Source organism: Salmo salar, chromosome 12 (assembly GCF_965601325.2).
Source record: "Salmo salar chromosome 12, fSalSal1, whole genome shotgun sequence".
NCBI classification, from domain to species: domain Eukaryota; kingdom Metazoa; phylum Chordata; class Actinopteri; order Salmoniformes; family Salmonidae; genus Salmo; species Salmo salar.
The window spans coordinates 15,817,493-15,833,324 of NC_138302.1; the positions used below are offsets into that span (position 1 = coordinate 15,817,493).

General features: G+C 50.3%; 1 protein-coding gene across 2 annotated transcripts in view; it reads right to left on the reverse strand.

Moving 5' to 3' along the window:
* Positions 1 to 15,832, reverse strand: part of LOC123725424 (uncharacterized) — a 31,807-nt gene that overhangs the window by 15,318 nt on the left and 657 nt on the right. Inside the window, exons 3-6 of one of the 2 annotated variants that reach the window (XM_082958620.1) lie at positions 15,229 to 15,347; positions 13,197 to 15,131; positions 13,006 to 13,118; positions 8,955 to 9,041 (exon numbers count right to left, since the gene is read on the reverse strand). In XM_082958620.1, the coding sequence (XP_082814746.1) occupies positions 8,955 to 9,041; positions 13,006 to 13,118; positions 13,197 to 15,131; positions 15,229 to 15,347 (2,254 nt within the window). The remainder of the gene's footprint in view (positions 1 to 8,954; positions 9,042 to 13,005; positions 13,119 to 13,196; positions 15,132 to 15,228; positions 15,348 to 15,832) is intronic. The other variant, XR_014379613.1, reaches the window with a different exon arrangement.

Genomic DNA, 15,832 nt, shown 5'->3' on the forward strand with positions numbered 1-15,832 from the left:
CTGAAGGAGGAGGGAGAGGAACACGTGGTACAGCTAACAGTAGTGAAGAAGGAGGGAGAGGAACACGTGGTACAGCTAACAGCAGTGAAGGAGGAGGGAGAGGCACACGTGGTACAGCTAACAGTAGTGAAGAAGGAGGGAGAGGGACACATGGTACCGCTAACAGCAGTGAAGGAGGAGGGAGAGGAACACGTGGTACAGCTAACAGCAGTGAAGAAGGAGGGAGAGGCACACGTGGTACAGCTAACAGCAGTGAAGGAGGGAGAGGAACACGTGGTACAGCTAACAGCAGTGAAGGAGGGAGAGGCACACATGGTACAGCTAACAGTAGTTAAGGAGGGAGAGGTACACGTGGTACAGCTAACAGTAGTGAAGAAGGAGGGAGAGGAACACGTGGTACAGCTAACAGTAGTGAAGGAGGAGGGAGACAAACACGTGGTACAGCTAACAGTAGTGAAGGAGGAGGGAGAGGGACACGTGGTACAGCTAACAGTAGTGAAGGAGGAGGGAGACAAACACGTGGTACAGCTAACAGTAGTGAAGGAGGAGGGAGAGGGACACGTGGTACAGCTAACAGTAGTGAAGAATGAGGGAGAGGCACACATGGTACAGCTAACAGTAGTTAAGGAGGGAGAGGTACACGTGGTACAGCTAACAGTAGTGAAGAAGGAGGGAGAGGAACACGTGGTACAGCTAACAGTAGTGAAGGAGGAGGGAGACAAACACGTGGTACAGCTAACAGTAGTGAAGGAGGAGGGAGAGGGACACGTGGTACAGCTAACAGTAGTGAAGAATGAGGGAGAGGAACACGTGGTACAGCTAACAGTAGTGAAGAAGAAGGGAGAGGAACATGTGGTACAGCTAACAGTAGTGAAGAAGGAGGGAGAGGGACACATGGTACCGCTAACAGCAGTGAAGGAGGAGGGAGAGGAACACGTGGTACAGCTAACAGCAGTGAAGAAGGAGGGAGAGGCACACGTGGTACAGCTAACAGCAGTGAAGGAGGAGGGAGAGGAACACGTGGTACAGCTAACAGCAGTGAAGGAGGGAGAGGATCACGTGGTACAGCAAACAGCAGTGAAGGAGGGAGAGGAACACGTGGTACAGCTAACAGCAGTGAAGGAGGAGGGAGAGGCACACGTGGTACAGCTAACAGCAGTGAAGGAGGGAGAGGAACACGTGGTACAGCTAACAGTAGTGAAGAAGGAGGGAGAGGAACACATGGTACCGCTAACAGCAGTGAAGGAGGAGGGAGAGGAACACATGGTACAGCTAACAGCAGTGAAGAAGGAGGGAGAGGGACACATGGTACAGCTAACAGCAGTGAAGGAGGGAGAGGAACACGTGGTACAGCAAACAGCAGTGAAGGAGGGAGAGGAACACGTGGTACAGCTAACAGCAGTGAAGGAGGAGGGAGAAGCATACGTGGTACAGCAAACAGCAGTAAAGTAGGGAGAGGGTCACGTGGTACAGCTAACAGTACTGAAGGAGGAGGGAGAGGAACACGTGGTACAGCTAACAGTAGTGAAGAAGGAGGGAGAGGAACACGTGGTACAGCTAACAGCAGTGAAGGAGGAGGGAGAGGAACACGTGGTACAGCTAACAGCAGTGAAGGAGGGAGAGGAACACGTGGTACAGCTAACAGTAGTGAAGAAGGAGGGAGAGGTACACATGGTACCGCTAACAGCAGTGAAGGAGGAGGGAGAGGAACACATGGTACAGCTAACAGCAGTGAAGAAGGAGGGAGAGGCACACGTGGTACAGCAATCAGCAGTAAAGGAGGGAGAGGATCACGTGGTACAGCTAACAGTACTGAAGGAGGAGGGAGAGGAACACGTGGTACAGCTAACAGTAGTGAAGAAGGAGGGAGAGGAACACGTGGTACAGCTAACAGCAGTGAAGGAGGAGGGAGAGGCACACGTGGTACAGCTAACAGTAGTGAAGAAGGAGGGAGAGGGACACATGGTACCGCTAACAGCAGTGAAGGAGGAGGGAGAGGAACACGTGGTACAGCTAACAGCAGTGAAGAAGGAGGGAGAGGCACACGTGGTACAGCTAACAGCAGTGAAGGAGGGAGAGGAACACGTGGTACAGCTAACAGCAGTGAAGGAGGGAGAGGTACACGTGGTACAGCAAACAGCAGTGAAGGACGGAGAGGAACACGTGGTACAGCTAACAGCAGTGAAGGAGGAGGGAGAGGCACACGTGGTACAGCTAACAGCAGTGAAGGAGGGAGAGGAACACTTGGTACAGCTAACAGTAGTGAAGAAGGAGGGAGAGGAACACATGGTACCGCTAACAGCAGTGAAGGAGGAGGGAGAGGAACACATGGTACAGCTAACAGCAGTGAAGAAGGAGGGAGAGGACCACGTGGTACAGCTAACAGCATTAAAGGAGGGAGAGGGTCACGTGGTACAGCTAACAGTACTGAAGGAGGAGGGAGAGGAACACGTGGTACAGCTAACAGTAGTGAAGAAGGAGGGAGAGCAACACGTGGTACAGCTAACAGCAGTGAAGGAGGAGGGAGAGGCACACGTGGTACAGCTAACAGCAGTGAAGGAGGGAGAGGAACACGTGGTACAGCTAACAGTAGTGAAGAAGGAGGGAGAGGTACACATGGTACCGCTAACAGCAGTGAAGGAGGAGGGAGAGGAACACATGGTACAGCTAACAGCAGTGAAGAAGTAGGGAGAGGCACAAGTGGTACAGCAAACAGCAGTAAAGGAGGGAGAGGATCACGTGGTACAGCTAACAGTACTGAAGGAGGAGGGAGAGGAACACGTGGTACAGCTAACAGTAGTGAAGAAGGAGGGAGAGGAACACGTGGTACAGCTAACAGCAGTGAAGGAGGAGGGAGAGGCACACGTGGTACAGCTAACAGTAGTGAAGAAGGAGGGAGAGGAACACGTGGTACAGCTAACAGTAGTGAAGAAGGAGGGAGAGGAACACATGGTACAGCTAACAGCAGTGAAGGAGTGAGAGGAACACGTGGTACAGCTAACAGTAGTGAAGGAAGAGGGAGAGAAACACGTGGTACAGCTAACAGCAGTGAAGGAGGAGGGAGAGGAACACGTGGTACAGCTAACAGCAGTGAAGGAGGGAGAGGAACACATGGTACAGCTAACAGTAGTGACGAAGGAGGGAGAGGAACACGTGGTACAGCTAACAGCAGTGAAGGAGGAGGGAGAGGAACACGTGGTACAGCTAACAGTAGTGAAGAAGGAGGGAGAGGAACACGTGGTACAGCTAACAGTAGTGAAGAAGGAGGGAGAGGAACACATGGTACAGCTAACAGCAGTGAAGGAGGGAGAGGAACACACGGGGTACAGCTAACAGTAGTGAAGAAGGAGGGAGAGGCACACGTGGTACAGCTAACAGTAGTGAAGGAGGAGGGAGAGGGACACGTGGTACAGCTAACAGCAGTGAAGGAGGAGGGAGAGGAACACATGGTACAGCTAACAGTAGTGAAGAAGGAGGGAGAGGCACACGTGGTACAGCTAACAGTAGTGAAGGAGGGAGAGGAACACGTGGTACAGCTAACAGTAGTGAAGAAGGAGGGAGAGGGACACGTGGTACAGCTAACAGTAGTGAAGGAGGGAGAGGAACATGTGGTACAGCTAACAGCAGTGAAGGAGGGAGAGGGACACGTGGTACAGCTAACAGCAGTGAAGGAGGAGGGAGAGGAACACATGGTACAGCTAACAGTAGTGAAGAAGGAGGGAGAGGAACACGTTGTACAGCTAACAGTAGTGAAGAAGGAGGGAGAGGAACACATGGTACAGCTAACAGCAGTGAAGGAGGGAGAGGAACACGTGGTACAGCAAACAGCAGTGAAGGAGGGAGAGGAACACGTGGTACAGCTAACAGCAGTGAAGGAGGAGGGAGAAGCATACGTGGTACAGCAAACAGCAGTAAAGGAGGGAGAGGGTCACGTGGTACAGCTAACAGTACTGAAGGAGGAGGGAGAGGAACACGTGGTACAGCTAACAGTAGTGAAGAAGGAGGGAGAGGAACACGTGGTACAGCTAACAGCAGTGAAGGAGGAGGGAGAGGAACACGTGGTACAGCTAACAGCAGTGAAGGAGGGAGAGGAACACGTGGTACAGCTAACAGTAGTGAAGAAGGAGGGAGAGGTACACATGGTACCGCTAACAGCAGTGAAGGAGGAGGGAGAGGAACACATGGTACAGCTAACAGCAGTGAAGAAGGAGGGAGAGGCACACGTGGTACAGCAAACAGCAGTAAAGGAGGGAGAGGATCACGTGGTACAGCTAACAGTACTGAAGGAGGAGGGAGAGGAACACGTGGTACAGCTAACAGTAGTGAAGAAGGAGGGAGAGGAACACGTGGTACAGCTAACAGCAGTGAAGGAGGAGGGAGAGGCACACGTGGTACAGCTAACAGTAGTGAAGAAGGAGGGAGAGGGACACATGGTACCGCTAACAGCAGTGAAGGAGGAGGGAGAGGTACACGTGGTACAGCTAACAGCAGTGAAGAAGGAGGGAGAGGCACACGTGGTACAGCTAACAGCAGTGAAGGAGGGAGAGGAACACGTGGTACAGCTAACAGCAGTGAAGGAGGGAGAGGAACACGTGGTACAGCAAACAGCAGTGAAGGAGGGAGAGGAACACGTGGTACAGCTAACAGCAGTGAAGGAGGAGGGAGAGGCACACGTGGTACAGCTAACAGCAGTGAAGGAGGGAGAGGAACACTTGGTACAGGTAACAGTAGTGAAGAAGGAGGGAGAGGAACACATGGTACCGCTAACAGCAGTGAAGGAGGAGGGAGAGGAACACATGGTACAGCTAACAGCAGTGAAGAAGGAGGGAGAGGAACACGTGGTACAGCTAACAGCAGTAAAGGAGGGAGAGGGTCACGTGGTACAGCTAACAGTACTGAAGGAGGAGGGAGAGGAACACGTGGTACAGCTAACAGTAGTGAAGAAGGAGGGAGAGCAACACGTGGTACAGCTAACAGCAGTGAAGGAGGAGGGAGAGGCACACGTGGTACAGCTAACAGCAGTGAAGGAGGGAGAGGAACACGTGGTACAGCTAACAGTAGTGAAGAAGGAGGGAGAGGTACACATGGTACCGCTAACAGCAGTGAAGGAGGAGGGAGAGGAACACATGGTACAGCTAACAGCAGTGAAGAAGGAGGGAGAGGCACACGTGGTACAGCAAACAGCAGTAAAGGAGGGAGAGGATCACGTGGTACAGCTAACAGTACTGAAGGAGGAGGGAGAGGAACACGTGGTACAGCTAACAGTAGTGAAGAAGGAGGGAGAGGAACACGTGGTACAGCTAATAGCAGTGAAGGAGGAGGGAGAGGCACACGTGGTACAGCTAACAGTAGTGAAGAAGGAGGGAGAGGAACACATGGTACAGCTAACAGTAGTGAACCACGTGGTACAGCTAACAGCAGTGAAGGAGGAGGGAGAGGAACACGTGGTACAGCTAACAGCAGTGAAGGAGGGAGAGGAACACATCGTACAGCTAACAGTAGTGAAGGAGGAGGGAGAGGCACACGTGGTACAGCTAACAGTACTGAAGGAGGAGGGAGAGGAACACGTGGTACATCTAACAGTAGTGAAGAAGGAGGGAGAGGGACACATGGTACCGCTAACAGCAGTGAAGGAGGAGGGAGAGGGACACGTGGTACAGCTAACAGCAGTGAAGAAGGAGGGAGAGGTAGACGTGGTACAGCTAACAGCAGTGAAGGAGGGAGAGGCACACATGGTACAGCTAACAGTAGTGAAGGAGGAGGGAGAGGAACACGTGGTACAGCTAACAGCAGTGAAGGAGGAGGGAGAGGAACACATGGTACAGCTAACAGTAGTGAAGAAGGAGGGAGAGGCACACGTGGTACAGCTAACAGTAGTGAAGGAGGGAGAGGGACACGTGGTACAGCTAACAGTAGTGAAGAAGGAGGGAGAGGCACACGTGGTACAGCTAACAGTAGTGAAGGAGGGAGAGGAACATGTGGTACACCTAACAGCAGTGAAGGAGGGAGAGGGACACGTGGTACAGCTAACAGTAGTGAAGGAGGAGGGAGAGGCACACGTGGTACAGCTAACAGCAATGAAGAAGGAGGGAGAGGAACACGTGGTACAGCTAACAGTAGTGAAGGAGGAGTGGGAGGAACACGTGGTACAGCTAACAGTAGTGAAGGAGGAGGGAGAGGGACACGTGGTACAGCTAACAGCAGTGAAGGAGGAGGGAGAGGAACACGTGGTACAGCTAACAGCAGTGAAGTAGGGAGAGGAACACGTGGTACAGCTAACAGTAGTGAAGGAGGAGGGAGAGGGACACGTGGTACAGCTAACAGTAGTGAAGGAGGAGGGAGAGGAACACGTGGTACAGCTAACAGTACTGAAGGAGGAGGGAGAGGAACACGTGGTACATCTAACAGTAGTGAAGAAGGAGGGAGAGGGACACATGGTACCGCTAACAGCAGTGAAGGAGGAGGGAGAGGGACACGTGGTACAGCTAACAGTAGTGAAGGAGGAGGGAGAGGAACACATGGTACAGCTAACAGCAGTGAAGGAAAGAGAGGAACACGTCGTACAGCTAACAGTAGTGAAGAAGGAGGGAGAGGAACACGTTGTACAGCTAACAGTAGTGAAGAAGGAGGGAGAGGAACACATGGTACAGCTAACAGCAGTGAAGGAGGGAGAGGAACACGTGGTACAGCTAACAGTAGTGAAGGAGGGAGAGGAACACGTGGTACAGCTAACAGTAGTGAAGGAGGAGGGAGAGGAACACGTGGTACAGCTAACAGTAGTGAAGAAGGAGGGAGAGGGACACGTGGTACAGCTAACAGTAGTGAAGAAGGAGGGAGAGGAACACATGGTACAGCTAACAGCAGTGAAGGAGGGAGAGGAACACGTCGTACAGCTAACAGTAGTGAAGGAGGAGGGAGAGGGACACGTGGTACAGCTAACAGTACTGAAGGAGGAGGGAGAGGAACACGTGGTACATCTAACAGTAGTGAAGAAGGAGGGAGAGGGACACATGGTACCGCTAACAGCAGTGAAGGAGGAGGGAGAGGAACACGTGGTACAGCTAACAGTAGTGAAGAATGAGGGAGAGGGACACGTGGTACAGCTAACAGTAGTGAAGAAGGAGGGAGAGGAACACATGGTACAGCTAACAGCAGTGAAGGAGGGAGAGGAACACGTCGTACAGCTAACAGTAGTGAAGGAGGAGGGAGAGGCACACGTGGTACAGCTAACAGTACTGAAGGAGGAGGGAGAGGAACACGTGGTACATCTAACAGTAGTGAAGAAGGAGGGAGAGGGACACATGGTACCGCTAACAGCAGTGAAGGAGGAGGGAGAGGGACACGTGGTACAGCTAACAGCAGTGAAGAAGGAGGGAGAGGTAGACGTGGTACAGCTAACAGCAGTGAAGGAGGGAGAGGCACACATGGTACAGCTAACAGTAGTGAAGGAGGAGGGAGAGGAACACGTGGTACAGCTAACAGCAGTGAAGGAGGAGGGAGAGGAACACATGGTACAGCTAACAGTAGTGAAGAAGGAGGGAGAGGCACACGTGGTACAGCTAACAGTAGTGAAGGAGGGAGAGGAACACGTGGTACAGCTAACAGTAGTGAAGAAGGAGGGAGAGGCATCACGTGGTACAGCTAACAGTAGTGAAGGAGGGAGAGGAACATGTGGTACACCTAACAGCAGTGAAGGAGGAGGGAGAGGAACACGTGGTACAGCTAACAGTAGTGAAGGAGGAGGGAGAGGAACACGTGGTACAGCTAACAGCAATGAAGAAGGAGGGAGAGGAACACGTGGTACAGCTAACAGTAGTGAAGGAGGAGTGGGAGGAACACGTGGTACAGCTAACAGTAGTGAAGGAGGAGGGAGAGGGACACGTGGTACAGCTAACAGTAGTGAAGAAGGAGGGAGAGGAACACATGGTACAGCTAACAGCAGTGAAGGAGGGAGAGGAACACGTGGTACAGCTAACAGTAGTGAAGGAGGAGGGAGAGGAACACGTGGTACAGCTAACAGTACTGAAGGAGGAGGGAGAGGAACACGTGGTACATCTAACAGTAGTGAAGAAGGAGGGAGAGGGACACATGGTACCGCTAACAGCAGTGAAGGAGGAGGGAGAGGGACACGTGGTACAGCTAACAGTAGTGAAGGAGGAGGGAGAGGAACACATGGTACAGCTAACAGCAGTGAAGGAAAGAGAGGAACACGTCGTACAGCTAACAGTAGTGAAGGAGGAGGGAGAGGAACACGTGGTACAGCTAACAGTACTGAAGGAGGAGGGAGAGTAACACGTGGTACATCTAACAGTAGTGAAGAAGGAGGGAGAGGGACACATGGTACCGCTAACAGCAGTGAAGGAGGAGGGAGAGGAACACGTGGTACAGCTAACAGCAGTGAAGGAGGGAGAGGCACACGTGGTACAGCTAACAGTAGTGAAGGAGGAGGGAGAGGCACACGTGGTACAGCTAACAGCAGTGAAGGAGGAGGGAGAGGAACACGTGGTACAGCTAACAGTAGTGAAGAAGGAGGGAGAGGGACACGTGGTACAGCTAACAGTAGTGAAGGAGGGAGAGGAACATGTGGTACAGCTAACAGCAGTGAAGGAGGGAGAGGAACACGTGGTACAGCTAACAGTAGTGAAGGAGGAGGGAGAGGAACACGTGGTACAGCTAACAGCAATGAAGAAGGAGGGAGAGGAACACGTGGTACAGCTAACAGCAGTGTCTAGAACCTCATCCCCTGTTCTCCTCCTCTCCTGTGTTAACTGAGGAGAGATCCTAATCTATGTGTCCATCTGAGCAGACAGCCATCTAGCCAATCGGAGATCAGAGATCTGTGGGGCGGATCAGACTGACTTCTAAAGTTCATTAGGTCAAAGGTCATCACTAGGAGAAAGTGGTGAAGAAGTAGAAGGACAGAGGGAGAGGAGGGAAAAGAGAGGAAGACTCACTTTAGGTAGGAGAGTTCTCTGATTAGGCCACAGACCAGTTCTGTAGCGTCTTCATGCCCTTCCTCTTTCTCCTCTTCGTCTTTCTCACTAGTTAAGGGGAAGAGAGAGACGGAGAATGGCACCATTCCCTATATAATGCACTACATTTGACCAGGGCCACATGTGCGCTATATGGGGAATAATGGTTCATCGTAGGCTTTACAACAAGCGAATACAAACTTCTGAAATAGTGTACTGGTTCTAGGAAGATGGATAAATGTACAGTTGAAGTCGGAAGTTTATATACAGTACACCTTAGCCAAATACATGTAAACTCTGTTTTTCACAATTCCTGACATTTAATCCTAGTAAAAATTCCCTGTCTTAGGTTAGTTAGGATCACCACTTTATTTTAAGAATGTGAAATGTCAGAATAATAGTAGAGAGAATGATTTATTTCAGCTTTAATTTCTTTCATCACATTCCCAGTGGGTCAGAAGTTTACATACATTCAATTAGTATTTGGTAGCATTGCCTTTAAATTGTTTAACTTTGGTCAAACGTTTCGGGTAGCCTTCCACAAGCTTCCCACAATAAATTGGGTGAATTTTGGCCCATTCCTCCTGACAGAGCTGGTGTAACTGAGTCAGGTTTGTAGGCCTCCTTGCTCGCACACACTTTTTCAGTTCTGCCCACAAATTTTCTATGGGATTGAGGTCAGGGCTCTTTGACGGCCACGCCAATACCTTGACTTTGTTGTCCTTAATCCATTTTGCCACAACTTTGGAAGTATGCTTGGGGTCATTGTCCATTTGGAAGACCCATTTGTGACCAAGCTTTAACTTCCTGACTGATGTCTTGAGATGTTGCTTCAATATATCCAGATAATTTCCCTTCCTCATGAAGCCATCTATTTTGTGAAATGCACCAGTCCCTCCTGCAGCAAAGCACCCCCACAACATGATGCTGCCACCCCCATGCTTCACGGTTGGGATGGTGTTCTTTGGCTTGCAAGCCTCCCCATTTTTCCTCCAAACATAATGATGGTCATTATGGCCAAACAGTTCCATTTTTGTTTAATCAGACCAGAGGGCATTTCTCCAAAAAGTACGATCTTTGTCCCCATGTACAGTGGCAAACCGTAGTCTGGCTTTTTTTATGGTGGTTTTGGAGCCGTGGCTTCTTCCTTGCTGAGCGGCCTTTCAGGTTATGTCGATATAGGACTCGTTTTACTGTGGATATAGATACTTTTGTGCCTGTTTCCTCCAGCATCTTCACAAGGTCCTTTGCTGTTGTTCTGGGATTGATTTGCACTTTTCGCACCAAAGTACATTCATCTCTAGGAGACAGAACGTGTCTCCTTCCTGAGCGGTATGACGGCTGCGTGGTCCCATGGTGTTTATACTTGCGTACTATTGTTTGTACAGATGAACGTGGTACCTTCAGGCGTTTGGAAATTGCAAGCCTGGATGAACCAGGCTTGTGGAGGTCTACAATTTTCTTTCTGAGGTCTTGGCTGATTTCCTTTGATTTTCCCATGATGTCAAGCAAAGAGGCACTGAGTTTGAGGGTAGGCCTTGAAATACATCCAGAGGTACACCTCCAATTGACTCAAATGATGTCAATTAGCCTATCAGAAGCTTCTAAAGCCATGACATCATTTTCTGGAATTTTCCAAGCTGTTTAAAGGCACAGTCAACTTAGTGTATGTAAACTTCTGACCCACTGGAATTGTGATACAGTGAATTATAAGTTAAATAATCTGTCTGTAAACAATTGTTGGAAAAATGACTTGTGTCATGTACAAAGTAGATGTCCTAACCGACATGCCAAAACTATCATTTGTTAACAAGAAATTTGTGGAGTGGTTGAAAAACAAGTTTTAATGACTCCAATCTAAGTGTATGTAAACTTCCCACTTCAACTGTAACTGACCAGTAATGTTACTGAAACAAGATGAAATATCTAGATCAGTGGTTATCGTGGGTACTGCAGGTGGTCCCCAATGTTTGGGGGGATAAAAAAAAAACAATCTTCCAAAAATAATAACAGTTGAGGTTACTAATGGTGTTATAAGCCATGTTACATGACTTTTCACAATGCTAATAGTTTATAATAGGCCTTTCATTTATTACGTTCACTGCTAAAATGTACTACATTTGACAGCCAAGATAGTTTATGTTAAAAAAAATGCGACTCTGTGAAAGATGGTCCTCAAAAGCTTTTGACTGATTTGCTCCCCGGAACAGAAAAGTTTGGGAGCCCCTGTTATTGATAGAAACAATGAATTGTGCTCAAGACAATCGTTCACAACTGTTCACCTTTGGCAAACACTTTTTTTCTAGCTATCTGATTGGTTTATCATTACATCTCTTTCATCTGCTGACAGTGACAATTTTTGGCTCTGTACTCCAGCACTTTGGGATTTGATATGATACAATGACTATGAGGTTAAAGTGCAGACGGTCAGCTTTAATTTTAGGGTATTTTCATACATATCAGGTGAACTGTTTATAAATTACAGCACTTTTTCTACACAGTCCCCCCATTTTAGGGGAACAAAAGTATTGGGCCAAATTCACTTATATACACTACATATACAAAAGTATCTGGACACCCCTTCAGATTAGTGGATTCGGCTACAGAAATGGTTTGCCGAGATCGGTGTGGAAGAACTTGACTAGCCTGCACAGAGCCCTGACCTCAACCCCATCGAACACCTTTGGGATGAATTGGAACGCCGACTGCGAGCCAGGCCTAATCGCCCAACATCAGTGCCCAACCTCACTAATGCCCTTGTTGCTGAATGGAAGCAAATCCCTGTAGCAATGTTCCAACATCTAGTGGAAATCCTTCCCAGAAGAGAGGAGGCTGTTATAGCAGCAAAGGGGGGACCAACTCCATATTAATGTCCATGAATGTGGAATGAGATGTTTGACGAGCAAGTGTCCACATACTTTTGGTAATGCAGTGCCTGTACTAAAGTAGTAAAAAGTGAAGTATTTGGTCCCATATTCATAGCACGCAATGACTACATCAAGAAATGTACAGACGCACAAATATCATAACCCCCCCAAAAATGTCAACCTCCCAAAGTGCTAGAGTACAGAGACAGAAATAATAATACTTTTGGAGCTCACTATATGTCCCAAATGGCACCCTTTTCCCTTTATAGTGCACTAATTTTGACTATGGGCCCTGGTCTAAAGTAGTGCACTATGTAGGGAATAGTGTGCCATTTGAGAGGCCTCCAGCAGATGATGTAGAAGCAGTGACCCGGCAGGGTCACTTCTCTGATGTTAGTTTAGAACGGTGAGAAAACACAACTACTGTCTGTCTCCAGACCCAGAGGTAAAGATGGAGGAGAGATAGAGATATCCCTTCATCTACTCTCATCTCTGTCTCCAGACCCAGAGGTAAAGATGGAGGAGATGGAGATATCCCTCATCTACTCTCATCTCTGTCTCCAGACCCAGAGGTAAAGATGGAGGAGATGGAGATATCCCTCATCTACTCTCATCTCTGTCTCCAGACCCAGAGGTAAAGATGGAGGAGAGATGGAGATATCCCTTCATCTACTCTCATCTCTGTCTCCAGACCCAGAGGTAAAGATGGAGGAGAGATGGAGATATCCCTTCATCTACTCTCATCTCTGTCTCCAGACCCAGAGGTAAAGATGGAGGAGATGGAGATATCCCTCATCTACTCTCATCTCTGTCTCCAGACCCAGAGGTAAAGATGGAGGAGATGGAGATATCCCTCATCTACTCTCATCTCTGTCTCCAGACCCAGAGGTAAAGATGGAGGAGATGGAGATATCCCTCATCTACTCTCATCTCTGTCTCCAGACCCAGAGGTAAAGATGGAGGAGAGATAGAGATATCGCTCATCTACTCTCATCTCTCTCCCACTCTTCCTTTATCATCCCTCCTTCTCGTCCCTCTCTTTCTCACTCTTCCTTTCTCATTTCCTTATCTACCTGCCCCCTCATCTGCATAACAGCACTTCTCTCCTCCCCTCATGCCTGCATCTACCTCCTATACCCCCCCCTCCTTCCTCCCCCCTCTCTCACGTCAGAGTGATGGTGTTGAGTTGAGAGTCAGACACATAGTTCAGAGCCAGCGCTCCAAACGGGTCAATGACAGTAGCATCATCATCGGCTCTGGTCAGGTCTGGGGTGGTGGACTGAAATACACAAACAATCAGGACTCAAACAAACAAACAAACAAAGTAACAAACAAAGAAGTCAACAAAAACACTCACATGGTTGTTCTCCTCCGAGCCACCAGGTGTCAATGCAGCCTGGTTGTTCTCCTCCGAGCCACCAGGTGTCATTGCAGCCTGGTTGTTCTCGTCCGAGCCACCAGGTGTCACTGCAGCCTGGTTGTTCTCCTCCGAGCCACCAGGTGTCACTGCAGCCTGGTTGTTCTCCTCCGAGCCACCAGGTGTCATTGCAGCCTGGTTGTTCTCCTCCGAGCCACCAGGTGTCACTGCAGCCTGGTTGTTCTCCTCCGAGCCACCAGGTGTCACTGCAGCCTGGTTGTTCTCCTCCGAGCCACCAGGTGTCACTGCAGCCTGGTTGTTCTCCTCCGAGCCACCAGGTGTCACTGCAGCCTGGTTGTTCTCCTCCGAGCCACCAGGTGTCACTGCAGCCTGGTTGTTCTCCTCCGAGCCACCAGGTGTCACTGCAGCCTGGTTGTTCTCCTCCGAGCCACCAGGTGTCACTGCAGCCTGGTTGTTCTCCTCCGAGCCACCAGGTGTCACTGCAGCATGGTTGTTCCCCACCCTTCCAGGACTTGGCTTTGTGGGGGGAGGCATGGTGGACTCTACTCTGTCAACCGGGGCCAGACTGAGTGCCCGGGGGTTGGCCACAGTCCCAGCCCCTGCCCCATCTTCAGCCCCCTTCTCTCTCTGGGTAGGTGAGCTCTGAACCTCTCCGTGGTGCTCCCTCTCTGTCCCAGCCTCCAGAGGGATAGAGGAAGGGGTGGTGGTGGAGGATGGTGTAGGGGCCCTAGGGGGGCTCTCCTCTGGCTCATTAGACCCACAGCCCCCCCTGTCCCCCTCCTGGTTCTTCTCCACAACCCCCTCTGTGTCTAGCTCTTCTTCCCCCAACACCACAGGCTGCTCACTGCCCAGTGCGTCCACCTCCAGGCCGGTCCGGAGACCCTCTCCTGTGACCTGCTCTGGCCCAGAATAAGCCACTTCGCTGGGGCCTGCATGGCTTGCCTCTCCCACTGACTGAAGCTGCTCCTCATCTAACTTCTCCTCCTCTTCTTTCTCTTTCTTCGTCTGCTCAGTGGTACTCCCCAGAGGAACGGATGGAGGGATCGATGAAAGGAGGGACGGATCAGAGGATGATGTTGCTGCAGTTCCCTCTACAGCCACCAGGTTGGCATCACCACCACCACTATCACCACTCTGCTCGATGTCCTCCTCTCTCTCTTTCTCCACTTTCTCCTCCTCCGCTTTCCTCGCCAGAACCATCTCTTCTCCCTCCCTCCCTCCTTCCGTCACACTCTTTCTTTCCTTCTGCCGCTCCTCCTCTCTTCCTCTCCTCCTCTCCCTCTCTCCCAGACCACACATCCCCATTCTCCTTCTCCTCTTCTTCACTGGTGCTTCCACAGACCTGTCCTCCTCCACTGGAGGCCCCTCCCTCCCACCACCCAGACAAACACCTCTGTCATCTATAGCCTCCTGCGGTTCACTGTCGAGCTCCTCCATTTTGGGCTTCGGGTTCTTCTCTCCACACTGCTCCTCTTCATTGTCGGTTTGACTGTCCCCGTCCCCAACGTTGACCTCCTTGGAAGGAGGCAGGGTGGGCTGGGGCTGTGCTGCAGTCAGTGGGTGTGGGGGGAAGCTGAGGAAACTCTGTGTCTTGATGTCTTCTTCTTCTCTATCCTCGTCCTCTTTAACGGAGGACTCCACACTATGGTCTTCCTGTGGACTATCTCCACCATCCTGATTGGTTGGAACTGCCTCCTCTGTGCCCGCCCGCTCCATAGCCCCTCCAATGGCCTGTTCTCCCTCGAAGCCAGTCACAACAGGACTTTCCTCCACTGGATCACCCTCTTGCTTGGGTGCAGTGGTATCTCCCGCTTTGTTAGCCTGCTGAGATGGATGAGTAGTACAGGCCGTCAGAGGGTGGTGGGGATCTTTAGGAGGAGAGGTGGTGTTTAACACTCTTCCCTCAGTGTCCTGCTGCACAAGCAGAGGAGGAGGAATCAGTTAGAACACAGCAACATTTGAATTGTAACTGACAAACGCTCAACCAGCAAATGGAACTTCTGTTGCCTACCTGTTCTAGGTGTGAGGGCTGTGCTTCCACTGCCTCTCCAGAGGGGGCGATCTCCTCTGACTCATCCCAGCACTTTCTCTTCCTTGATCTGAGTGAGCTAGGCTGGGGAGGTGTGAAACCTGGAGAGAAAATGTCAACGTTATGCTAAGGAAATGTCCTTTCTTTCACACATACATTAGCAAACAGGTGGACTGGCAACCTTCAACTTTGTTTTTCAATATCTTGCTAGCATCCCACTGCTAGCTTACTTCTGAAGCTAAGCAGGTTTGGTCCTGGATGGGAGACCAGATGCTGTTGGAGGGCCAGTAGGAGGCACTCTTTCCTCTTGTCTAAAAAAATATTGGGCAGTGATTAGGGACATTGCCCTGTGTAGGGTGCTGTCTTTTGGATGGGATGTTAAATGGGTGTCCTGACTCTCTGTGGTCACTAAAAGATCCCATGGCACTTATTGTAAGAGTAGAGGTGTTAACAAAGGTGTCTGAGGTAAATTCCCCATCTGGCCCTCATACCATCATGGTCACCTAACCATCCCTAGCTTCCAATTGGCTCATTCATCCCTGTAACTATTTCCCTGAAACTGAGAATGTGTTCTCAGTCGACTTAC